Here is a 24813-nt window from a genome sequence, read left to right as displayed (position 1 = left end):
GCCAGGAGTCGCTCTCTCTGCAGAGAGCGGATTTACTATCTGTAAGTGTATTGTTTTCTTATGGCAGGCGCAGTAAGCCTGGCTTCATTATTGTATTATGTTCAAGAAATGTCTCAGTGGAGATGCCATCAAAGGGAGTGCCTGTAGTCTTTTTCTGGTGTGTTCTTTGGGAATCTGGAAATGCAGGCATGTGGATCTTCAGTTCCCCACATCGTTAACTCGGTCAGATTTGCAGTTGGAACACTTAGCAGGCTATTCTATGGCTGCCAGATCGGGGGCTGTGCAGAGCCAGGCCTCCTGGGGAGTAGGGGGGCCAGGGGAAGAAAAGGTGAGTAGCTGGTGCTACCAAAACTCTGCCCGCTAGAAATACTACCATGAAAATAGCACCATCTTGTTAATCCTGTGATTGGAAACAAAAAGTCATTTGCAAAATTGAAATACATTATAACCGGGAAAGTTGTAGAAATTGCCTGTCTCATCTACTGCAGGGGAGAGTGTGGCTGAAGCGGTGCTTGTTTGCAGTGTGGGCCTGTGGTCAGTGGCTGAGGAGAGTGGGCTTTGGGGTCACACAGACCTTAGCTCACAGCCCGGTTCAGTGGGTGACCTTAGCAAGCCTCTCAGCCTCCCGGCTTCTGCACCCCCATCTTTAGAGTGAGAATTGCTGTTTCCTCCCTGGTGATAGACGGACGATCATCGTGCATTCCAGTTCCCCTCCTTCCTGCAAATGGAAACATGGAAATTCTCAAGTCCCAAATGTAAGTATTTAGGCAGAGGAACCCCACTCCTTCTTTCCCTTTAAATGAGGCTGTTTGCCCTGAGTTTCTGTGGCTGCACAGTCAGTGATAGTCTGACAATCACCTCCCTGCAGGCCACTCCATCTACATCATCAGTCCTTGAGAGGATATGTGCCCAAAGCTGCACAGCCATCAAGCAGTCCAACCTCAGATGAGCCCAGGTCTCTCTGGCCCCAGAAACCCGTGACACTCAATGATCTTGAGAAATGTCTTGGGCCACAGAGCTCCCCATGGCAAATGGGGAAGCATGATAGTCTCAGGGTCCATCCACGTTGTCACAAATGGCAGTATTTCATTCTTCCTGATGGTTGAGTAATATTGTATTGTGTATATGGATAACATCTTCTTTGTCCAGTTATCTAGTGAAGGACACTTTGGTTGTTTCCATTTCTTGGTCTCTGTGAATAATGCTATGAACGTAGGCGTGCATATATCTTTACCAATAAATGTTTTCAAATCTTTCAGGTAAATACTCAGAAGAGGGGTTGCTGGGTCATGTGGTAGCGCTATTCTTAATTTTTGAGGAGTCTCCATACTGTTTCCATAGTGCTCTACCAGTTTGCGTTCCCGCCAGCAGTGAGTGAGGGCTCTTTTCTGTCCACAGCCCCTGCAACACTTGTCTTGTTGACAACAGCCATTCTGACAGGCGTGAGACGGTTATCTCACGGTAGTTTGGATTTGCATTTCTTTAATGGCTGGTGAAGTGGAGCGTCTTTTCATATATTTGTTGGTCATTTTATGTCTTCTTGGGAAAAGTGTCTCTTCAGGTCCTCTGCCCATTTTTTAATTGGGTTATTTGATTTTTTGTTAGTGAGTCATATGAGTTCTTTATATATTTTAGTTATTAACCCCTTACTGGAAATGTTGTTTGCAAGTATCTCCTCCTGTTTGGTTGGCTGACTTTTTGTTCTGTCGACGTGTCTTGCTGTGCAAAAGCCTTTCAGTTTGATGCAGTCCCCCTGAGAATATCACGCTAAGGGAAACAAGTCAGACGGAAAAAGTCAGGAAGTCACCCTAGGACCTCACTCACGTGTGGAATATAAAACGGAAAACAACAAATGAGCAAATAAGACAAACAAAAACTCACAGACACAGACAATAGTGTGGTGGTTACCAGAGGGATGGGATGGGGGGTAGTAAAGGGTAAAGGAGGTCAAGCAAGATTTGACTTTGGGCGGCGAACACACAATGCAAGGTACAGATGACGTATCTTAGAATCATACACTTGAAACCTGTGTAATCATACTAACCACTGTCACCCTAGTAACTTGAAAAAATGGTGGGGAGCATCTGTTCCGATTGTTGTTTTCCCCGAAATAGAATCCAGGTAAGATCTCAGCTCTCGCTTCAGCCTGTTCTTTCCAGGCTCTGATTTAGACAAAGTTGCCTCATGAGTCTCAGAGGCAGCTGAATTAAATCTGGGACAGGGCAGAGCCCTGAATCAGAACTTCTCAAGAGCTGGGCGGGCCCAACGCGTCCCCTGTCCCCGCTGTGTACTTCTCAGGGTGACTCAGTGCTAGCTTGCATTTTAGGGAGTGGGCGGCTGCCTCAGACATTCATGAGAAACCTCCGTTACAGCGTATGCGCTCTCCAGGCCGGAGACACGCTCTGACCTCGCTTGCCCTCTTTTCGAACATTTGGGATTACAGACGGGATGTTCGTACATCATTCTCTATCAACGGAAACTCGTCACACAGGTGAAAGAAAATAAACCCGAAAGCACCTGACGTGTCAGAGAACAAGTGTCGTTGTTAGTGTTACTGATATTAATAACGGTGGCCACTGGGTGCTGCTGTGCATTATTCTAGGCATTTTACATGAGTATCTGTCATCCTCATAACAGCCTCGTGAAGAGAGGTTTTTCTCTGTTTTGACATTTGGTTTTATTCTGTATTGGTTTCAGGGGTACAGCAAAGTGGTCAGACATTTGTAATTTACAAGTGAGGGAGGGTTTTCCAAGTCATGTGTCTACCCACTTAGTCCTGTTTCTTACTTCACTGTTCTTGGCGGGAAGTAGAACGTACACCGAGAATGTTACACGTATACCCGCGGTGTGGGACGGTGTGTGTGACGTGAGCACTTAATTTAGGTTGCAACAATTTTAGGGCCTTTTTTTGCACTTTGGACCCAAATTCCCCTGGACACCAGTGAGACCTGTGCTTGGCCTGCTTCAGCTTGGCCTCTGTCTCTGTGTTGAGTGGGTTGTTCACTAGTCGTTAACCGAGGTAATGAAATGGTGACTTGTGGCCGCAGGTTTAACCTCACTAGTCATCCAGAACCTTCCTTCTTGTCATTTACCTTTTCTGTCCTCTGCAGAGAGCAGTGGGCCCATCTCAGAGGGGCAGGCTCCCATTTTCACCTGTGAGCCTTGATGTCCTTGTGTGACCATCAGGCCATTCTTGGTCACACACTGGAATTCACAGCCTCACCTGGCAGAGCTTCCCCGCCTGCTGTGTATGGAGCAGAGCACCCTCTCCTTGTGCCAACAGCTGTCCCATGCTTCGCAGTTGGTCACCAATGTCACAACTGTGGACATTTCTTGGCACTTTTTAAAAAAATCTTTATTGTTGAAAATATTACAGATGTCCCCTTTTTACCCCCATTGATCCCCTCTACCCCACATCCACCCCAACCCCGGGCCTTCCCCATACCAGTGTCTGTGTCCATGGGTTATGTTTAAAACATGTAAGTTCTTTGATTAATCTCTCCCCACCTACTCCCCCATCCCCACCTTCCCTCTGAGATCCCTCAGTCTGCTCCCTGCTTCTATGTCTCTGGATCTGTTTTGTTCCTCAGTTTATTGTACTCATTAGATTCCACATATGAGATCATATGGTACTTGTCTTTCTCTGCCTGGCTTATTTCACTCAGCATAATACTCTCCAGGTCCCTCCATGCTGTCCCAAAGGGTACGAGATCCTTCTTCCTTACAGCTGCGTAGTATTCCGTGGTGTGAATGTCCCACAGCTTTTCTATCCACTCATCTACTGATGGGCACTTGGGCTGTTTCCAGATCTTAGCTATTGTAAATTGTGCTGCTATGAACTTAGGGGTGCATATATTCTTTCTGATTAGTGTTTCAGGATTCTTAGGATATAGTCCTAGAAGTGGGATCACTGGGTCAAATGGAAGTTCAATTTGATGGTTTTACACGTTCCTCTAGGTCCCTTTCTTGATGCTGATGGGAAATTGGATTGACCTCTCTCTAATGCCATTAGGTGTCTTCTAACCCATTTCACATGTGAGTCGGGACTTCCAGTCAGTCCTCTAATGTTTTCTTTCCTTCTGTGTGAAGAACCAGAACAGTAAATCCTCGCCCTGCCAGGCGTGGCTCAGCGGTTGAACATCGACCTAGGATCCAGGCGATCAGGGTTTGATTCCCATTCAGGGCACATGCCCGGGTTGCGGGCTTGATCAATGACTCTCTCATCATTGAGGTTTCTATCTCTCTCTCTCCCTCTCCTTTCCTCTCTCTGAAATCAATAAAGATATATTTTTTTTAAAAAAAAGAAAAAAGTAAATCCTCAAACTGTGAAAAAGTAAAATTTTTGTGCTGTCTGGAATAAGTCTGTGAACGTTTGAGCCTCAGCAAATTTGACTACACTTTTTTTCAACTCAGATTGAAGCTCTTTAACGTGCCTTTTGAGAAAGAGCCTTTGCATCATTGAAACATCATTGAAACGTGACCGCAGTCCAGCTTCTGCCCTTTGCTCTCCCTGCCCTGCCCTTTGTCCGTAGCATGTAACTGACTCTTCTTTCTCAGTAAGGCCACTGCTGCCCAGAGGCAGGACAGTGGACACTTGTCAGCCCTATCTTGTTGCATTTCTTAGTCCACTTGACTCAGTCCTTCCTCGCTCCACGAGGGACATTGTTCCCCGGATTCTGTGGCTCCAGACCCCCAATCCTGCTACCTGCTGTCATCTTCCTTCCCCGTGAGCTCATCCTCCGTTCTGTCCCCACTTCCCAGGGTGCTGTCCTGTTGCACCCCCTCCCCTCGTATTCTTGCAGAGGGGGAGCGCCATCCTAGGGCTTCTGCTCACTGTCTGTGCTCAGATCTGTATCCACAGCGCAGAACTTTCCTCTGAGTTTTACATTCACATCTCCAGCCACTTTCTGGACCTGCGCTCTGGGGTGTCCTGAGTTCTGTCTTCTCGCCCCCTCTCTCGCAGCCGGCGGCGTGCCTCCCTCCTGGCATCCATTCTGGAAGCGAGGACTCCTGCAGCCCTCCGCTCTCCGCAGCACCTCCGTCCGCAGGCCTGCGGCTTCCACTTCCTCCATCTCTCTGGAGCACTTTCTTCTTTCTGTGCTTTGTTCCTCTCTCGTTTCAGGCCCTTCATGTCTCTTGTCTGAACCACTGCAACAACTGGTGAATTGGTTTCCTGCCTCCAGTCTTGTTCCTTTCAAATCCACCCTCCATTAATTTGCAGAGTGGTACTTGTAAGTGTGAATCTGGCGTGCCACCCCCTGCTTGGCACCCGCCGAGACTCGCATCGCCTGAAGTCGCTTTCCTGACACAGCGTACACCCCACGGTGGTCTGGTGGCTCTCAGCCTCGTCAACTTCCTCCAGCCCCGCCTCATGGTGGGAATCCTGCCTACGCTTCTCCCAGCCCACCATAGGGTTGCTCATTTTTGGAAGTGATCTGGGCTGTCTTATGTCTAGGAAATCAAAGAAGACCAAACCATGTCCCTCCAGGGGCTCCCTGGCAAGATGGATGCTCAGAAAATAGTGGCAAGTGGGAAATCAAATCATCCCTTTATTGCTGGCTGAGCCTGGCGCCCAGATCTAGTTCAGACCAAACGGTCAGCCTGCGAGACTGTGAAACTCTGGGCCCATTTCTTAACCCTCTGTACTTCAGTTTCTTAATCTGTGAAATGGGGGTAATAACAGTACCTCCCACATGAGGTTGTGGTGAGACACACAGGAATTAATCTGCGTGAGACACTTGGAACTATCTGCTGTCATGGTAGCAATCCGCAAACGTTAGTAAGATACTGATAATTATGTTAAATCGTTAGCTTGGTTAATTCCAGTGTACCGTTGGATAGTAGGCGTGGCGGTGAGTTCACCACCTTGCTTTTGACCCACTTTCTTTTTGGACCACAGGGAGCACTTGGTGCTGTTTCACGTGAACTGGACAGACCACTGTAGCCCGCTTCTCATCCACGGCCAGGTTCTGGCCTAAGGCTCACGACATATAATGTCCCTTTTGAGATTCACAGTCAGATTCTGCAAGAATCTGACCTTGAAACCAAGTTTCATGATTTAGTTTGCCTCAGTAGCATTTCATCTTTGCAGTTGGTATTGACATCTAAAAACTCCTAAGTATGTGGAGAAGCACCGCCCCCTATTCATCAGTGCGCCCCAGGGCGAGAGCATGGAGCCTGGCTCAGAGTAGGGTGGGTGAATGCATTAACAAAGCCGTCGGACTTTATGTGTGGCAGTGGGCGCAGGGGTGTTATCTGCTCCCGCCTTCGCCCACGACAGCCCCAGCAGACCTCCTGCTGAAGCGTGGCAACACCTCAGTCACCACACTTAGGGAGAGGGGACCCAGGTAGGACTTAGGTGCTGATTGAGTCCCTGTAAAAGGTTTTGGTGGGCATAAGGTAGTAGAAGCAAACCGATGACAGAGAAAGACGGGAGGTTTTTCCTCCTGAAACCCCAGAGCCGTTGAGCAGTACAAGGGGCCGCAGGGGTTGAGCTCCCTGCATCCAGCAGGGGCTAAGCTCACAGACGTCAGAGGCCACAGAAGAATGTCTCCTCCTGGAGGGAAGCTTGGTCGAGGTCAGCCTTTGGAAGCGTCCCTTCCAACTGTAAGGACTGAAGATTTCCATAGAAGTCAGTAGCTTGGGAAGTGATGTCCCGTTGGGGCTCACCTGCACATTTTTTGCCTATCTGCTCATGTTTTGGCAGTTTTTCCTCTCGTCAGCAGTTCTACCAAGGAGAGGGCGTGGGGAATAAAAGGAGTTGAAACTCTCATGAGGCAGTTTACTGTCTTTCCCACAAGAAGGCTGAAATTGGCTCTCGAGCCTAAGTTAGGTTTGTGAGACAATTTCTCACTGTCACCGTTCCTTCCTGCCTCTGTGCCCCCAACCCCTCAGCACTGGCAGTGTAGCGTTTCCGGTGGTTCTTTCGGATGTTTGTGTAAGTGCTAGTGTTCCAAACATAATTGCATAATATTTGCTAATTTAGGGATGGATGTGCTTGAAAATGTTTTAGCTTTTATTTTTACTTTGCAGATAATCACATGGCATTTTAGACTGTATTCTCTGCTCGGTAGATAGATGAAGGAGATCAACTAATTTTTGCCTTTGTTCCAGGTCCTTTTGTTTAGTAAACCCCAGTGGGCCAAACCACAGAGTCCTCTGTGAAAGACCCAGCATAGCTCATGCAGTGTAGCAAAAAGCATCCCGACCCACTTGTGGCCTTGACCTAGGCTGGGGTCCCTGGGGAGGTTTCGGAGCAGTGTGGGTCATCAGATCTACTTCCCTCCTGGGAGCAGCAGCATGGCCCTCATGGCCTGGACGGCGCCTTTCTCTGTCCCGGAGCAACAGACTGAAATGAGCAGGGGCAGCTTCTTGGAGAGGTTTCCCAGGAAGCCTGCGCAAGACTTAGAAGTTAGTTCAATAGTGAGAGAGAAGTCTAGGAGGCACTCAGGTTTCTCTCTGGGTGATCAGCTGATTTTGTAGAGAGGTAGCGGGTCTGAAATGGGCATGTTTATTTGGAGGTGTCTGCAAAGCATCCCTGCAGAGACACCTGCAAGACGACTGAAAACTCCTATCTGTGGTTCAGGAAAAATCATAACTGGCTATGTAGACCCAGCAATCAATAGTGTAGACATGATGGTTGGAAACATAGCAGGAGAACAAAACAGATCCAAGGACAGACCGTGGAGAAAGCCAGCATTTAACGTTAGGCCTGGGAAGGGGGTCTGGTGAATTCACTGGGACGGTTCGCAGCACAGGGAGAGCCTGGTGAGCGCCATGTCACCATGTAGCAGATGTCACTGTGGGGATCGCAGCCGGCTAACGATGATGGGGTGTGATGAGGTCTGAGAAGAGCACTGCCTGTCTTGCAGGGGTGGTTAGCCTAGGGGATCACCCAGCCCCAAGAAAGGGAGGTGGACCCTGAGGGCCCACCAGTCGGACATGCTCTTTAAGACTGCGAGGTGGGCGGGGCCTTGGAGACGGAATAGTGACTTAACGAAGGACAAGGTGGACAGCAGTTTTCTTTTCACTTCCTTCCCGCCCTCTCTCCGTCCCTTCCCCCTCTTTACCTCTCTCTCTCAATGGGAAGACTTCAGCACCTCTCTGGACTCCTAGGGAGAAATCATCAAAAAGGGGCTGATTAAAGTGTCAGAGGAGAGAGGACACTTTCCTTGCTTGCTGGCCACTTGACCTTCCCTGAGGCACTGCTGCTCGCTTAGCCCTTCAGGTAACAGCGGCAAAAGGTTAATGAGTTGGACCCTTGAGGAGTCAGGGTGGTTTTGAGGTCTTGGACACAGTGGTGCATCAGCTCCCACAGGCACAGCATGAGCTGTGTACAGTATCCAATAAAAACAGTAAGTGCTAGTTTCTGTGGCATCTTAGAGATCAGTTTATGTTACGTCATTTAATTCTCACAACCTTACAAGGGGACGTCGTTATCACCATTTGACTGGTGAGAGGCCCAGTGCTCAGAGAAATCTCACCACCTGCTGAGGCTCCATCTCTGGTCATGCCAGAGGTCAGATGAACTTGTCCCATCTGGATCCCCTGCACCGTGCGCTGCTCCATGCTCTCCGGTTAGACCAGGAAGCTGCTCATGGTTCCAAATGGGCCCGGAGTGCAAACCTGGGGTTTCTCTAGCACTCTGCTGGAACGCTGTACAGCACATGGTTTGGAAAGACACTTTGATATTGTCCCAGCCAGGAGTAAGGACGTGGGGTATGACAGTGACCGGATGACCCTCCATTGCCCAGCCCATGGCCAGGTCTCCTGGGCTCCCCCACAGGTCTCAGCAGCACCCTTTCCCCCTTGCCACTCTGAGTGCCTGGTGCTTCGGCAGTGTGCCAGGTGGCTGTGGAAAGACTGCAAAGCCTGTTTGTGTCCTTACCCTGAAAGTGCCAGGTCTTAACCAGGTGGGGTGGGGTGGGGTTGGGGTGGGGGCAGGAGCATGGGAATAGGGTTTAACACCTTGCTAACCGACTACTTCGAGCTAGAACTTGCCCATGTGGCCAGCTGCTTTTCCATTGTGACGAGTCACCAAGGTGTTTAAAATTACTTAAATTAATTTAAGTGCAGTCATGAGTTGTCTTGTGACTGGTCAGCAGTGTTGAGACATGGAAACATGTATACTTGTGACGGGTCAGCAAACTGATAACAAGTGGATTTCCTTAATGGTGGACTGCGTTGGGTGACACCTGTGTAAGGCAGGTGCTTACAGGTAAATACTATGCAGGAAATAATTTAAAGAAGCAAGTACATCAGGAAATTAATTGTAAGGGGCCCTGTTTTGAAAGGCATTCAATTTTTTTTTTAATCTTCATTGATTTCAAAGAGAGGAAGGGAGAGGGAGAGAGAGATAGAAACATCAATGATGAGAGTCATTGATCCGCTGCCTCCTGCACACCCCCTACTGGGGATCGAGCCCGCAACCCGGGCATATGCCCTGACCGGGAATCGAACCGCGATGTCCTGGATCCTAGGCTGACGCTCAACCGCTGAGCCACGCCCGGCCAGGTGGCATTCAATTTTTAAAAGGCGATAAAATAATTGTATTGCTTTTTTAAAAAATTTCCTTCTTCAGCAAGAACTGTAAATTCTGGGGTGAACAAAAAAAGATGTGAAATAAATGAAAGCCAAATTTGAAAAGGCCCCCTCCTAGTCTGGGAACACCTGGCCTGTCACTTGGTTGGTTCTGTAGAGGCAGGACTCAGCATCCCATGGTCATGTTTTCCTTAGAGCTACCCCAATGGGATGGGCCTGCTCACCTCAGGCTTTTGGGGTCTCAGACACACACGGATGGGAGAACAGTGACAGCGGACACTGGAGGAGCTGTGCCTGCCCCTTTTCCATAGGGCTTGGTCTCGGCTGGGGCTCGCCTTTCCCTAACCGTCCTTCTTGTCCCTGCAGCCTTTCCGCTGTGCCCACTGCCATTACTCGTGCAACATATCGGGCTCCCTGAAGAGGCACTACAACAGGAAGCATCCCAACGAGGAGTACGCCAATGTGGGCGCTGGGGAGCTGGTGGCCGATGCGCTCGTCCAGCAAGGTAGGCATGTGCTGGCCCGGGGCCCTGCTCAGTCCTGCCAGGCCGTGCTTCTGCTGAGAGAGCTGTTACACTGATCATTTAATCCTGATCCCTGAACGTTGTTAATTCTTCATCATCACCATGTCACCCCCTTTCTCCCCAGTACTGTTTACCACCCTTCCTTCCTTGTTGGCAGGATCACATTAGAGCAACCTCAGTGGAAATATGAAATGAAAAAGTGATAATGTGCCCACAGACCCCCCCCCCCCGGTTCATGCTCAATTATCTGCATTGCCTTCTCCTGGGGCCCAGGTGTTCATTTTGCGTAAATGGAAGGTCACGGCTTGCTCTCTTGATTAACGTGGACATGTCGTTCCCCTTTGTTTTTTTAATTGTACTTTCTAAGGGCTCTCTGTAACACAGCACCAGGGGACAGTGCCTCATCTATCCGTGCTCCTGTGGGTAAACACTGTAGGGTTTCCAGGTCTTTCTCTTATTACAATTGTAAAGAATACTGTGGTAAACATATTTATAGGTGAGCTTCTTTAGAGTACCCAAAAATATTTATTGAGTCCTCAGATTACTTATCCTGAAAAGGAAAAACCATTCAGAACATTTAAACTAAAGAGAATGGATGAAACCTCTAATATTATTGAGAAGTTTGGAGGGTTTCTTTTGCTTCTATTTTCAATAAGTAATCATGTATTCCCACTTGAGAGGGTTTAGCACATACACTATTGCCATACAGAGAAATGCCATTGTATTTATATGTGCACTTTGTTAATTCAACTAAAAAATGGTTGCAGCCTGCAGTATTTCAGCTGCTACTCTTTCCCGAGTCCTGTGTCTGTGTGAAGCTGAAGACAGTTCTAGACATTTCCCCCCATAAACAGGGCTGTGGAATTGCAAACTCTGAGATGCTCAGTTTTCTGATGCGGCGTGAAGCTCCGCTTGCTGGAATCGCCATAAAATGCATCTTAATGTAAAACAAATGAATTGACTGTATCCTTCAGCGCTTTCCGTGACAGGGCTGATGTATGGAAATGGGTGAACAGCATAAAAGACTCAGTAATTTTACAGCCATCCATCTGGAGTGACGGGGCGCCTGCGTGCCTTCTGTTTTCTTCAAAGGCAGTCTCGTGGAGCAGGATGGGAGGTGGGCATGGGTCTGCGTTAGCTGGGCACTTCGGCTGGTTACCAAACCTCTACACCCCAGGCCCTTCACCTAAGAGTGGAGTCCCCAGGCGCCACCTCGTGTGATGGTGGACAGGATGGAATGAGAGGACGCCGGTTCAGCATGCAATATGTTTTTATTCCTTTCTTTTGTAGTGTTTTTCTGAAATTATCTAAGACCTCTAGAACAGCTGCATCATTTTTGACAATGTTGGGGAATCACAGAGGAGAGAATGGATGTCTTAGAGTCACAGTAAATAACAGAGTAGCAGACTAGAGATCCCTTTAACGTCCTTCACTCCCTTGGGTGGGATTGGCAGGAAATAGACGTTTACTGTGGCTGCTGGGACAGGCGTGGGCATCAGATTGATAATACGGTCATTGCTCGGGGCTTCCAAGTTTTCATCATTGCCTTGTAGAGAATGTGCTGAAGTCAAAGTGTTTCATGCTTTAAGTTTTCAGTTAACTTTCTAAGACTCTCTAGAGTAAGTTGGCATTCCCTAACAGGGTCCAGATTTCATTTTTAATCTCTGTAGGGGTATTTTTGGTTTTCTTTTTTGATATGTATATATTAGATGTATTTCATATATATATGTGTGTGTGTTACCATCCTCCCTGCTAAGGGACATGTTGAGGAAAAAACAACTAAATGCCTGTTGGCCCTTAAGAGCCTGTGTTTTGGTGGGAGAACAGTCCCTGAAATGGGGTAGCTGGTTGGCTATGAACACAAATGAGAAACGTCAGGAGCACGAAGCCTGCCCTGTTCTCCTGTCTGGGAGAGGGAAAGAGAAGGGAAGGGGCAGAAAGTGGGACTGGGTAAAATTCTGGGCTTGAAAATGCCCAGTCACTTGGTACCACAGAATTTTTCATTTTCTTTTGATTAATTTCAGGTAGTTGTCCCCATCCCCACAGGGTTTATTTTCTTATCCTACTCCTTAAAAAATATCCTCACAGGACTGTAATTTCTTGTGTGATGCAGAGGACTGTGTTAAAATGATAACATAGTGAGGAACCATGAATAGAATGTTTTTCTCCGAATGATGTTATAGTCTCCATAAAGCAAGTGCAGAGATTCCTTGTTTAAACGGTGTCACAGAGTGACATGGCAAAGCCATCGACTGCTGGCGAATACTCTCCTGCCCACTGTGCTTGGCGACGTGGGAAGGGTGCCAATGTGAGCTGCGGAGGAGCTGGGAGAAGGCCTCAGAGGCTGAGATGTGCCTTCTTGGACACTCTACCCCTTGTAGGTTTCTGTGGGAAGGGACTATGGTGTTTTCCAGAGTTGGGGTATTTTCAGCGGGCTCCAGAAGCCCCTGGAATGTGTGCTGTTAATGCTTAACACCTGGCTCCCCCAGCAGCCGGGGCAGGGGAACCTGTTTTGTAGCATTTGCCAATTTCTGTGGTGTAAATAGTTCCACCATGGCCAATTTTAAGCTACTAGTGTGGTGTCACTGAACTGGGAAGATGTGCATAGCAGGCTGGTGAGCTGGTTCCAGACAGGTCCAGCACAGCTCCTGTTCTGAGGGCACAGGGAAGGGCAGATGACCAGCCCAGGCCATGGAGTGAGCAGGTGGCTGAGCCCAATGCAGTTCTGGATAGAGTCTGATTCCTTACCTTTCATGGGCCGATGTCCCTGAAGTTTGTTAAAGAGGAGGAAGAGAGGCCAGGGGCAAGGGGAGGGGCATGGTCCTCCTGTAAGGTGCCTTTTGGTTCTCATTTGCTAGAGGTCACGTGATAACCTGTTGAAAGGCCACACACACAGGGTGCTGTTTACTTTCTCTTATTTCTTTGTTTTCAGGTCTACGGGCTTATCTTACTCTAGGCTGACTCTAGGACCTCCTTTCTTTTTCTTCTGCTTCCCCAAGGTTGTAAGGAGGCTCTCAGATCCCACGATTTGGGGGAGTGTGTGAGGGGACCAAGAGGGATGGGGGAGACCTTGCTTGAGCTCCATTTACCAAATTGCCCACATTGGGTTCTGGACATCAGCCTGTCCAACAATAAAATGCACGTTGCCTTTCTCTGCTATATGTTCCCTTACGCAGTTTTTCTTGTGGATCTTGCGGGAAGTGGGGCTGGGGTTTAGGATAGGATTCAGATATCCTTGTGTCCCAAAGCCATGTCTGACAGTGTGCCAAGTCACTGGGAACCCTCTACCTTGGTGCTCACCTGTGATTCCCACTTGATCACTACCCTGTGTGCATTTGCTGGTTCTGAGCTGTGCTCTGGCTGGGCCTTTGGACAGGCACTGAATTAAGAGACTATGGGCCTGGCCGGGCATGGCTCAGTGGTTAAAGCATCGACCTAGGATCCAGGTGATCAGGGTTCGATTCCCGGTCAGGGCACATGCCTGGGTTGCAGGCTGCAGTCGATCAATGACTCTCTCATCATTGATGTTTCTATCTCTCTCACTCCCTCTCCTTTCCTCTCTCTGAAATCAATAAAGATATATTTAAAAAAAAAAAAGAGAGACTATGGGAGGTGAACATGTCACCCAAGTCCAATTCCAGATTTCAGTTGTTAATCTTGTGAAGTCAGGCTGCTCTGCACCACTCTCCTTTGATAGCTGAGCTGCGTCTGTTCCACAGACTCGGCAAGGGTCTAACAACACAGTTTATTATCTTTCGGTTCCAAAGGTCAGAGGTCCAAGATGGGTCTCACAGATAAAGTCAGGCTTGCTAATGAGTCTGTACTCCAGGAGGCTCTGAGGGAGAATCCGTTTCCTGGCCTTTCCCAGTGTCTAGAGGCTCCCTCACTCCTTGGCTCCAGCTCCTTCTCCACCTTCAGAGCCCGCTATGGCCCGCAGAGTCTCATGTCCCACCACGAGGACCTTCTCTCCTGCCTCCTTCTTATAGGGTCCCTTGTGGTTACATTGCCCTCCTCCAGGTATTCCAGAATCATCTCCCATCTCCAAATCCTTAACCGAATCACACCTTTGAAAGTCCCTGTTGCCGTAAGGTAACATGTTCGCATGTTGCTGGGATTGGAATGGGAGTGTCTTTGGGGCCCATCCTCCTGCCCACTGCGGTGCCTTTCTTAAGGATGTGAACTTTAGTGTTTTCACCATGGAGAAAACACCCTGAGAGTCCAAGGAACTGGTTCTGGGTCATGTGAGCGAGTACCACCTCCGGCCTCTGACTCCCCAGCCCAGCGTTCCAGGCCTTCCCAGGAGGTAGATTATTGAAAATGAAATTGAATTTTTGATAATGTCAGCCACCACAAAGGAGCACACATAGTTTAATGCCTGAAACTCATCCAGAATATATTGCGGTGCAAAAAGAGCCAATGATGCCATGATCAGTTTTTAAAATTGCTCCGGAAATTCTGTTCTTCTGCCTGGTCATCAGGCCTTAGGAGGAAATTGTGGGTTGGGGGGGGGTTGCAGTTTTTATGGTGGCTGCTTTATATTAACCCTGAAAATAACTTCACCAAGCATCCCCGTGACCTTTTACTGTGAGTTGCCTAAGAATTTAATGAAATGAAGTAGAAATTAATTTCTCTCAGAATTATACCTTTGGTCTAGATTATAGATTTCCATTTGTTCTTTAATTAACATCACTGTGGCAAAGGTTGAAGTTTTAATTAATGTGGGGGCATTATCATATTAATTTTAATTTAAACATAATATAAGGATGTTTTCTTCACTCAATTAGTTTCCATTAAAAAGTACCCCATAAGGAATCTTTAATGTCCTGTTGAAGCCTAAGTGTAACCTTAGGTAGTTTGCTTTGTTCATTGCCTCATATTTAGTCTTTATAGAACCAGCGTCAGTTTTACCAAAAAGAAAGAAAGGTGATAGATGAGTCTCACACCTTGGGGGTTTTAAAGGTGATCATAGGAAAATGCACCATTTTAGATGATTAATAAAGGGTAACAAAGGAGGCTAAAAAACTGTTTCGCTCTCCTCTGACCGAGAAAAAACAAGCTTGTCGGCTTTCCCTTTAAAAAACAAAAAAAAGTGCAGCCTGTTGGAGAAAACAGCATCCACTTGCACTGCCTTTCCTATAGAATATTCTCAAAGTTTAGAATTTGGCGTCTGTGTCTAGTCTTCCTGACTACTGTCCTCCGGTATACTTGAAATCATCTCTGGGTTACTTACAATATCTAATGCAGTTGAAGTGCTGCAAGAAAGAATGACAAGAAAGAGAAGTCTCTACGGACACAGAGCCCGAAGGCTAACTACCTGGCACACGTCAGTAACAGTGTAGTATTTCTTAACATTTCTAACCTATGGTTGGTGGAATCGCAGATGTGGAACCCATGGATACCGGGCAGATAGCATCGAGCTCTCTGCAAATGCTCATTCCATAAATGGGAAAAATACGTTAAGTTTTAAAATCTCTGCCCTAAGAAACATAAATGGTTGCTATTGTTCCAGTGCTAAGGTGAGCTTGGATTGTGAGCTCCATTCCTTCGATGTGAGGCGTTGGATGGAGGGGGAACCACTGCGCTTTGCGAGCTGTGACCGCTTCTTTCTGCCTCTGTTTCAGGTGGTCTGAAGTGCCCCGTTTGCAGCTTTGTCTACGGCACCAAGTGGGAGTTCAACAGGCACCTGAAGAACAAGCACGGCCTGAAGCTGGTGGAGAGTGAGGGAGAGCCCAAGTGGGAGGTAACACCTGGGCGCGGCATTGACCCTGACTCTTCCAGACGCAGATGCGAACCAGACACTGGGTTTTCTGGTTGGGAAGCTTGGCAATCTTTGCCAATCATATCTCATATCCAGGGCATATGACTGGGTGGGGTCTAGGCCACGGGTGTGATCTCTTCCTCTGGGTCGTTTTTTATCTGTATTGGCCTCTGACCTATTTACTTCTATTACTCACAAATCCAGAGTTTCGGATACTGTACCTGAAAGAAGCAGGCAAGGGGAGGAGTCTTGCCTGTCCTCACCAGGACAACAGGGCGGGGCCCTATTTCATGATTCCAGGCCCTGCTTCCTCTACCTGTCATCTTTGCTTTTCCCTTAGTTTTTGGGATCCGTCACCTTGCTGAAAACGTCTGCACTATAGAAGCCAGTAGCCAGCTCTCTTTTCAGACACCAGGGGTCACTAGCATGGGCTTTGCAGTTTACCTAAGCTAGCACCACCAAAACGATGGTCTGGGTAATTCCTCTTTGTAGGGGCTGCCCTGTGCATTTTAGGTTATTTAGTAGCATTGTTGACCTCTACTTTCTAGATACCACTAGCATCCCCAGTTGTGAAAACCAGAAACATCACAGAGATGCTGCCAGGGTTCCCCAGAAGTCAAAATGACCCCCAGCTGAGAAGCATTGTGTAAGGACTCAGCCATCAGGGCATCCAGTGGTCAGGGGTGAGGGCTTTAGACAATTCCAACACACATGCAGAGAGTCATACGTCCTGACAATGTGGGGGGGCTTCCAGAGTGCAAGGGGACATGTGACTCTGCATGTGAGGGAGTGTGCTGGTGGAATCCATGGAGGTAACAGAGCTGGGGAGAACAGCAAAACCGTCATCATCTTCACAACGCAGAAAAGCCGTTTGACGAAAGTCAGTGTCCACTGATTAAAAACAGTCAGTAAAGTAGAATTTGATGAGCATATCTTTAAGATGAAAAACTAGGTGTATATGTCTCAGCCCACGTCAGCGTCTGACTTCATGGGAAGGCAGTAGAGGTGTCTCCCTGAAGCTGGGGAGAGGACAGGGATGGCCGGGGCCCTGCTCTGGAGCTTCGTGTGGGCATCAGCTAGTGCGTCAGGCAAGGCCGAGCACGTAGAGGCTCGAGGAGAAGAAACAGTGTCTGTATTGCAGGTGGCAGGATTACATTCTTTGAAAATTCAATAAAAGCAATGAAAAACTACTATAGGTAATACATTAAGTCATCAATCCACTCTCATCAGTAGTGAAAGCCTTGAGCTAAAGGAGCAGAGATTTAAATGTAAAAACAGTGATTTTGACAAATACCAGAAGACAAGCTAGGTGAGTTCATTTATAAATCGAGAATGTGGAGAACTTTCCCTGCTATATAACTCAAAATCCATATTCAATGAGGGGAAAGATTGAAAAAGAAAAGACTGCATGAAAAGAGTCTCAAAGTCCTCCGGAAAAGAGCTGAGACACATGACGACAGTATGTTCAGTCGCGTCGTAGGAAAAGGAAGACTGTCCTTACACTATAGGCGGCTTTTAGAAAAATGACGGAGAAGACCCACAGCCCACAGGAGGGCGAACAGGAGATAAGGAAGGTCCACGGAAGGCCCACCGGCCTGGCTGGGCTGCCAGGGCGTCGGCCCTCGGAAGGGAAGAAGGGCCTCGGGGTTGGTTCCCAGTCAGGGCGTGGACCTGGGTTGTAGGCTCGATGCCCTGCCCTGTCGGGGTGCCTGCGGGAGGCAGCCCATCCGCGTCTCTCTCACATCGGTGTTTCTCCCCCCTCCTCCCTCCCCTCTACTCTAAAAAATCAATCTGGTGAGGATTTAAAAAAGGAAGGAAGGAAGGAAGGTTGGAAGGTTGGTTCACAGATAAAGAAATGCAGATGACCTTGGGTATCTGAAAACATGATCAATGTCACACATAGTAAATGTTCTTTAAAACCAGGCAGGCAGCTTTCTTAGTTCTTAGCTTGGCAAGAATCCAAAAGTTTGACATCGTCTCTGCTGGAGAGGCTCCTTTGTTATTGGTGACAGTTATGCTTCCTGCCCAGTCATTTTCCTTGGACTCCTCACCCCTTCCAGAAGGAGGTCATGATGACTATCTAGTGCTTGTGAAGATTTTGTTCTTTCCCCTCAGGTACGAGGTACCTGTGAGTAGCCCTGTAGCTCCTCCTGCACTCGTAAGTCCTAACTTTGCACAGATGTGTTTTCTGTGTTCACTTGTGTTTATTGTGTCCATCGTATAAATATAAGAAAGGCACCAGTAGCTAAGATTTACTGAGCTCTGACCCTGCACTGGACTTGTGCAATAGACTATACGCGATTGCCACACCCACTCCTGCCTCCTGCTGGTGACAGTGGGAAGAGACCGGAGCCACCAGAAGAGCACACCCAGGAGTCTCTGATGTGTCTAATCTCTGATTCTGGGCAGCAGAGTCTGTTCCCTCAGGCAAGGATGTGTAGCAGGAGGCTTCCTACCAAAGCAGGTTTTAAAAGTCCTAGTATTTGCAGAGAAGCTTTCTCCTTGGAAAATAGGGTTTTTATGGGAACAGCTGGTTTCTCAGGGATAAAAGATGTTGCAGAGTGCTTTTGTTTTGTCTTAATACATTATCCTGGGATTCTGGGTGGCAGTTGGTCTTCCAGACGGTCACTCAGGTGTTCTGTTTACTTAGCCAGCAACAGAAACTCCCGAGGAGCCCTCCACCCAGTACCTGCACATCACAGAAGCCGAAGAAGACGTCCAGGGAACTCAGGCTGCTGTGGCCGCACTCCAGGACCTGAGATACACCTCTGAGAGCGGTGAGAGGATGTTCCCTCTCCCCTGACCCCTCAGAGCTGGTGTGTGGTAGACGTGTGGAGTGACTGAGCTTGCGAATGGGTGAGGCCTGTCAGTGGTCGGTCAGTGATCAGCTTCCAGATCCCTGCTCCAGCGCTCAGACTGCAGCCCTGCTGCCCGGCTTGGAAACCTCTGCCTCTTGAAGTAGAGCCACACCGATGGGGCCACCACAGAGGTGGGATTCACAGCCGCACTGCCAGGCTTCTCGGTGCGGTGTCTCCTTGAATGCTCAGGACAGCCTGCGAGAGCAGCAGGGCTCACGCTTCCCACTTATAGACAGAGGTCTCGTCACAGGTGCTTGGCTGAGAGACACCCACTTTTGGGGGTTGGAGCTGGTCCTGGAATCTGGGTTTCCTGGATTCTCACTGGGGTGCCCTCCCCATTCCACCCTGCACGGTCACCCATTCCAGGGGGGTGGTCCCAGGGTCTGCAGGGCCAGGCAGGCAGTGCAGGCGTGGCAGGGCTGAGACCTAGGGCATGGCCGATGCCCTTGTGGTGGCCAGGACTGCCTGCTTCCCCTTCTTCTGAATCAGGATTTTTATGTCCAATGCCATCATTTTGAAATATGAGATCAATTTTTAAAAAAACAAACCATGGTGGCAGCCTAGTGCTGACTGGGGCATTATGCTTAGAAAACATTTGCTTAATGCTCTTTTCAGAACATGAACAGAACCACAGAACCCAAGCTTGTGTAACAGACCATAGTGCTGTTTGTACTGGGGGACAGGACAGGCAAGGGGATGAAGAAGAAAGCAGTAAATGGTGACAGGAGGCGGGAGCTGGGAAATCGCCGTTTTCAGCCAGTTCTTAAATCCTAAACCCCAGGTTGTAAGAAACTCCTTTGGGACAGTCGCTCCAGGGAAGGTGAGTCGCCAGGCTGTGTTCGCTGCTGCTGAGCGGGAAGGGCTTCCGGAGGCAGGGCCCCCACCTTGTAGCCAGTTAGAGTGGGGGGTTCTGGGATGGGAGAGTGGAGGCCCCTGCTGTTGAATGCCTTTCCGGGGGCTGAGGCCTTGTGTGGATTTATTTCCTCCCTTCACAGTCAGTGGCTTTGGTGATGGTTCATTCCCGGCAGAGGCAGCCCACCCATCTCCATCCCCACGGGCAGCCCACTTCTTCTGGAACCTCTCTGGTACCCGGTCTCTTCCTAGCTCTCGGCATGTAGCTTAGACTCGGCAGCCGTGCTGGCCTGGCTGCCTGCCCTCTGCCCACCTGTGGACGGTGCTTTCCCTGCCAGGCCTGCAGCTCAGCATGCACTGCCTCCTCCCCCACGCGCTCCAGTGCTCTCTGGGATGTGGTCTGCCCCACCCCCCCGGCACCCGAGCATTGTTCCTGGCAGACTCACCTTCATCGTCAGCATTCAGATATGTCACCTGCCAGGAACCCACTCGAATCTGTGACAGTGTCCCCGAATTGCCTTCCCAATATGGAACTACTCAGGTGCTGTAAAGATTTGCTTACAGATCTGTCTCGGGGGCCTGTGGGCCCTGGAAGGAGGGGGAGGTGAGTTAGATTGTTGTCTGTATCCCCTGGGAGCCACGTTCTTGGCTGTAGGACAGGCTTGAGAAGTGGTCACTGAGGGAGTAAATGGATGAGGGGTCATGCCTTATCTCAGTAAGTTCTTAAGGTAAACGTGTTATTTATTCTTTGGATTCAACCTTATCTCAGTGAGTTTTTAAGGTAAATGTCTTATTTGGTCTTTGGATGGTCAGAGTCGTTGGCTGCAAGGTACAATTGAAACACCTCCTAGTGGGGGGGATTGATTGTGAGTGTGTATATGTAGGGGGCCCCTGGGGTGGTGCGCAGTGAATGTGTTTGGGTCACTAACATCATCATTGTGTCGGTCACAGGCCACATCTTTCCCTTACATAGAACACGACTCCCCTGTCTCTTACTGACTGACTCACAGGAGTGTAAAGCTCACCCAGGAGGATGCAGCCATAGGCGGAGACGTCATAATACTCTGCTGAAGTGGAGACCAGGCAATCACTTCCCTTTCAGTGAATGAGTAGCCAGGGTCAGGGTGCCGTGCTCAGGAGTCATAGGTGGCCAGGCAGATGGTGAGAGCAGGCAGGTATCCTCCGTAGCCACCTGATGATATGGATTCCAGTCTTCTGAGATGATTCAGATAGAACCCAGGCTTACATTGGTCTGGAACTGTAAAGCCCCCCGGTTTGACAGTTGACACATCCTGGGATGTTTTGCTCAGAACCTGTGACACACTCTCGCTGACCACCTGCCCTGTGTGCTCACGGGGACCCACCTCTGCCTTTGATGCTGTGGCTGGTGCTGCTCAGGGCTCCCATCTGAGAGGCAGTCTTGAGCCACCATGTTTGGGTTCAGAACATCTGGGCTGGAGCTCTGACTTTTTGTGTGGAAAGACCTACTCTGTGAAATGGGGACAATATTGTCACAGTGTCATCGCCTCACAGGGTTGTTTGGGGTCTGGGGATGTTCTTGCAGAAAGTGCTTCATAAGCCATAAAGGGCCATATAGACTCTTTCTGTTGTCATAGTGAGCCGTTACCAAGAACCCATTCACCTCCTGCAGAGGGCATTGCCCTGGAGTGGCCTCTCGTGGGCTGGTTTTGCGTTCGGAGACCTTCAAATCAATGGCCTTAATGGGGTCCTGTTTGTTTCTTCCCCATAAGGTGACCGACTGGACCCCACAGCTGTAAACATCCTCCAGCAGATCATTGAGCTGGGCACCGAGACCCACGATGCCACAGCCGTGGCCTCCGTGGTTGCGATGGCTCCAGGGACAGTGACTGTTGTGAAACAGGTAAGGACCCTCCCCTCACCTCTTGAATACTGTCTCTTCTCACTGACACTCCCCCTTTTTCTCTCCTGCCCTCTTAGGTTTTCAAAGCTTTAACTGACTCCCTAAGTAGAGTTCAGCATAAAACTGGTCTAATCTCATGCATTTCTTTTCCTGCCTCTGATTGTCATGGAATTGTATTTTCAATAGCTCCATATATGGAGGTGTGTTTTAGGGGAAAGGTCTAATATATTTCTGAAATTCTTGGAAACTTTTCATTCATTTCCTTTTAAAGAATCCGAGAGTGACAGTGAGCACGATGTTGACACATTTGCACAACCTTTCATGATAAGTACCCCTGGGGCCTGAGGCCAGGGAGTGGACGAGTGGGGACTGTGGGGGCAGCCAGAGAGCCAGGAGGGGTGCCGGGGGGGCTGGCCTTTTAAATATCAAACATCACCCCAACCAAATCAACACAGCGTGACTGAGCCAAAGGGAAGAAGTGATCAATTTCTGAATAAAGATTACTCGACTTAATTGTTATACTGGTTGGCTCATTTCCTCTTTTATCCTAAGAGACCTTACCGTCTGTGACAGTGCAGACTGTTCGATAATTCGATAATCCTTTTTTCTGTCTATACTCATCTCCTTACTATCTCGTGCCTCATTGTACAAAAGATTGAGTCTGGTTTATAAAACTACTTAAAAAACCAAAAACACAGTAAACATATCAGAACCACTATAGACAAAGGGTATCTAACTCAGAATCAAAGTTCGAGTTCATGGAGAAGGTTGACATGCAGTTCGTAGAGTTTTATGTAGTCATCCATTCTTTTAGTCACTCTGTTGGGAGCATTTAATAGGTGCCGAATGTTGTCAGGCACGGCCTCTGGGGGTCCAGGAGAACCAGTGCCTGCCATTGGGGTGGTTACTCTCTAGTGGGAAAAGACAGCACACAGATAAAACTGAAAGGATGTCACATGGTAAACAGGTGCCATGGAGAAACAAGAAAAGGGCAGGGAGCGTGGACTGGGGAGCGTGGGCTGGACTGTTTTATAAAGGTTGTTGGGGCAGATCTCTGACGTTTGAGCAGAAACCCGGAGGAGGTGTGTGTTATTAGAGCTATCCACGCTTATCTATGAATTTAGTACTGAATTTTATTACAGAAAACAAGAAGGAAACATGAAATAATTAACTTGGTGAAGGGGTAAGTTTTTTGGGCAGCTCACGAAGATATTTCTTAAAGTGCCTCTCATCAGGGAGCCCTGAGGGGCGTGCCCCTGGCGACCTGCCTTCGATGAACCAGAGGCGGTTGGTTGTAGCAATGCTATCCCCAGAACTGTCCCCCTAGTGTGAAAGTCAGGCTGGTAGTTCTCTGGGGAATTGTACGTTCTGGTTCAACTTGGTTTCCAGCTCCATGGAGAAGACTTCAGAAGAGCGTCTGGACCACGGGTTCTGAAACCCTCTGCCGTTAAATGGCTTCTCTCCAGCTGGCCCTGGAACTCAGTGTTTCCATCTGCCAGGGCCTGCTGTTTTGTGCTGGTTGGAGCAGATTCGTGTTCTTGTAGGCTAAACACTCTTGTAGCTTTTTTTTTTTTGTGTTACTAGATTGCAGCCTTCAGTTGTCCAATAAACCTCTTGAGACTCCTCCTTTCGATGGTGACATGTGGCTGCCTGAGCTCACCTGGCACTTCAGGAAGGGTCTACCTGGGAGGGTGTCAGAGAGTGCTGGACGTTTCAGACTTGCCAGGTTCCTTTAAGAACTGCTGGAAGGTGCTGCCAACTGTGAATTTTGTCTTCTTTTCAGGGACTGATTGGTTGCTGCTGCTCAGAGATGTGACTTGTTGTGCTAGAGGCACTGCAGTGATGCGTGAGGTGTGGGTTTAGGACACAGCTTAGCTGGGCTGTAAGGCACTAGACTGACAGCGCGGGCAGGGTGAAGGCAGATAAGCATCCAGCGCAACCAACGTTAACAGGTACGCTGGGTTCGCAGTGGCGGAAAACAGCAGAATGGCAGACAATCCGTGGCTTGTTGCAAATGCAGGGCTAAGAGAGTGTCCAGTTTAACACAGACTTGAGAAACTGCATTTGGAAATGTTCCCCGAGACCATGTGTCCCGGTCGTTATCTGTCTGCCTGGCCTGGCACCCAGCTCACCAAGGCTGTGGGTCAGATGGAAGGGAGCAGGGGTAGGCAGCTGAACCGACAGCCACACCTACCACACAGGGATCCAGCTTCTGGCTGTCCGGAAAGAACGTCCTCTGACTTCAGTTGTCCTAGTATTTATATTTAAATACAGAATTTTTTAATAGGGCAATAAATTAGTTGCAGTTTTTTTTCTTTTAATGAATCTCTGGTTTAGGATTTTGCAGTAAAGAAATTTTATCTGGTTAATGAGTGTGCAGAAGCCCCTTATGTGAACCTGGTGCACCTGCTGGGAAGTTGTAATGCTCACCCTTCACCACGCAGGCAGAAGCCCCTGGGTGTTGGGGACCCTGTCTCTCCAGCTCAGCATCACACACGTAGCAGCCACTCCATAAATGTGTACAGAGGAGAGCTGAGAGCACTGTGGGTTTGCTGTTTGATTTTTCAGCTATGTCCTGTCGGGAAGAGAGCAGGGCAGGAACACCTGTCAGAGGACATGCTGTACACTGCAGAAAGAAATTAAAATTCTGTTGGGTAGCATATTTTGAGATCTTTTTAAAGTTTCCTGATATATATATCTTCCACAGGGCCAAAACCAAATTTCCTTTCCCATATAAAAAAAGTCATATGCTGTTTATAATTTTATTCTTTCCTGATGTATTAACATAAATTGAAAAGAATCTCATATATCACAGTTTATCAGTAATACTGGAAAGTGATTCATCTCTGGTCTTTTGGAGTTTTTGGTGTCTGAGGTGAAAATGATGTCAGGCCTCGTTGGTGTAGGCTGAGGGGGGTTGGGAAGCAAAGAGCTGAGTAAAGCTGTTTTCTTTTTGATTGTTTGTGAGACCGAAAAGATTTGGCCCATAATCCAGCCCATTTCAATTTTCACTGGACACAGAAGCGTGTCCTCAGCGATTGCCTGTGGCTTCTCTCTTCTCACGGGTTAGCATTAAAGGCAGCTTCGTGGGGGGGATGGAGCGTTTGGAAGTGCTCAGGACGCGGAGTTGCTGCAGGTTCTGTAGCCTGCACCGCAGCAGCCGGCTGCAGGAAGCCCACGGGAACTTTAAATGGAGTAACCATGCGTTTGCTGAGACTCAGCGGTCTTCGTTTAAAAATTTCTTCCTCCTTTTTTTGTTCAATCTTGCTTTAGGGCTTAATGAGGAGGAAATTTATAATTTGATTAACAAAACTGCCTCAGTAGGTTAAATGGAAGACCTGCCAGCATAGGAAATATCATCATAAGCATCCTTGAGTCAAAATTTGTTACTTAAGGGAAG

The 24813-nt window shown here is 48.5% G+C and overlaps 1 protein-coding gene across 1 annotated transcript in view; it reads left to right on the top strand.

The window, feature by feature from the left end:
* The window catches only part of ZFAT (zinc finger and AT-hook domain containing), a 109547-nt gene that overhangs the window by 69291 nt on the left and 15443 nt on the right, over positions 1–24813 (top strand). Inside the window, exons 11-14 of the mRNA XM_087825512.1 lie at positions 9907–10045; positions 15685–15803; positions 18472–18598; positions 21283–21413. Of these exons, the coding sequence (XP_087681638.1) occupies positions 9907–10045; positions 15685–15803; positions 18472–18598; positions 21283–21413 (516 nt within the window). The remainder of the gene's footprint in view (positions 1–9906; positions 10046–15684; positions 15804–18471; positions 18599–21282; positions 21414–24813) is intronic.

The sequence above is a fragment of the Miniopterus natalensis genome, chromosome 16, assembly GCF_054644295.1.
Source record: "Miniopterus natalensis isolate mMinNat1 chromosome 16, mMinNat1.hap1, whole genome shotgun sequence".
Classification (NCBI taxonomy): domain Eukaryota; kingdom Metazoa; phylum Chordata; class Mammalia; order Chiroptera; family Miniopteridae; genus Miniopterus; species Miniopterus natalensis.
The sequence above is the reverse complement of the archived record's forward strand: the minus strand, read 5'-3'. Positions and strand labels throughout refer to the sequence as shown.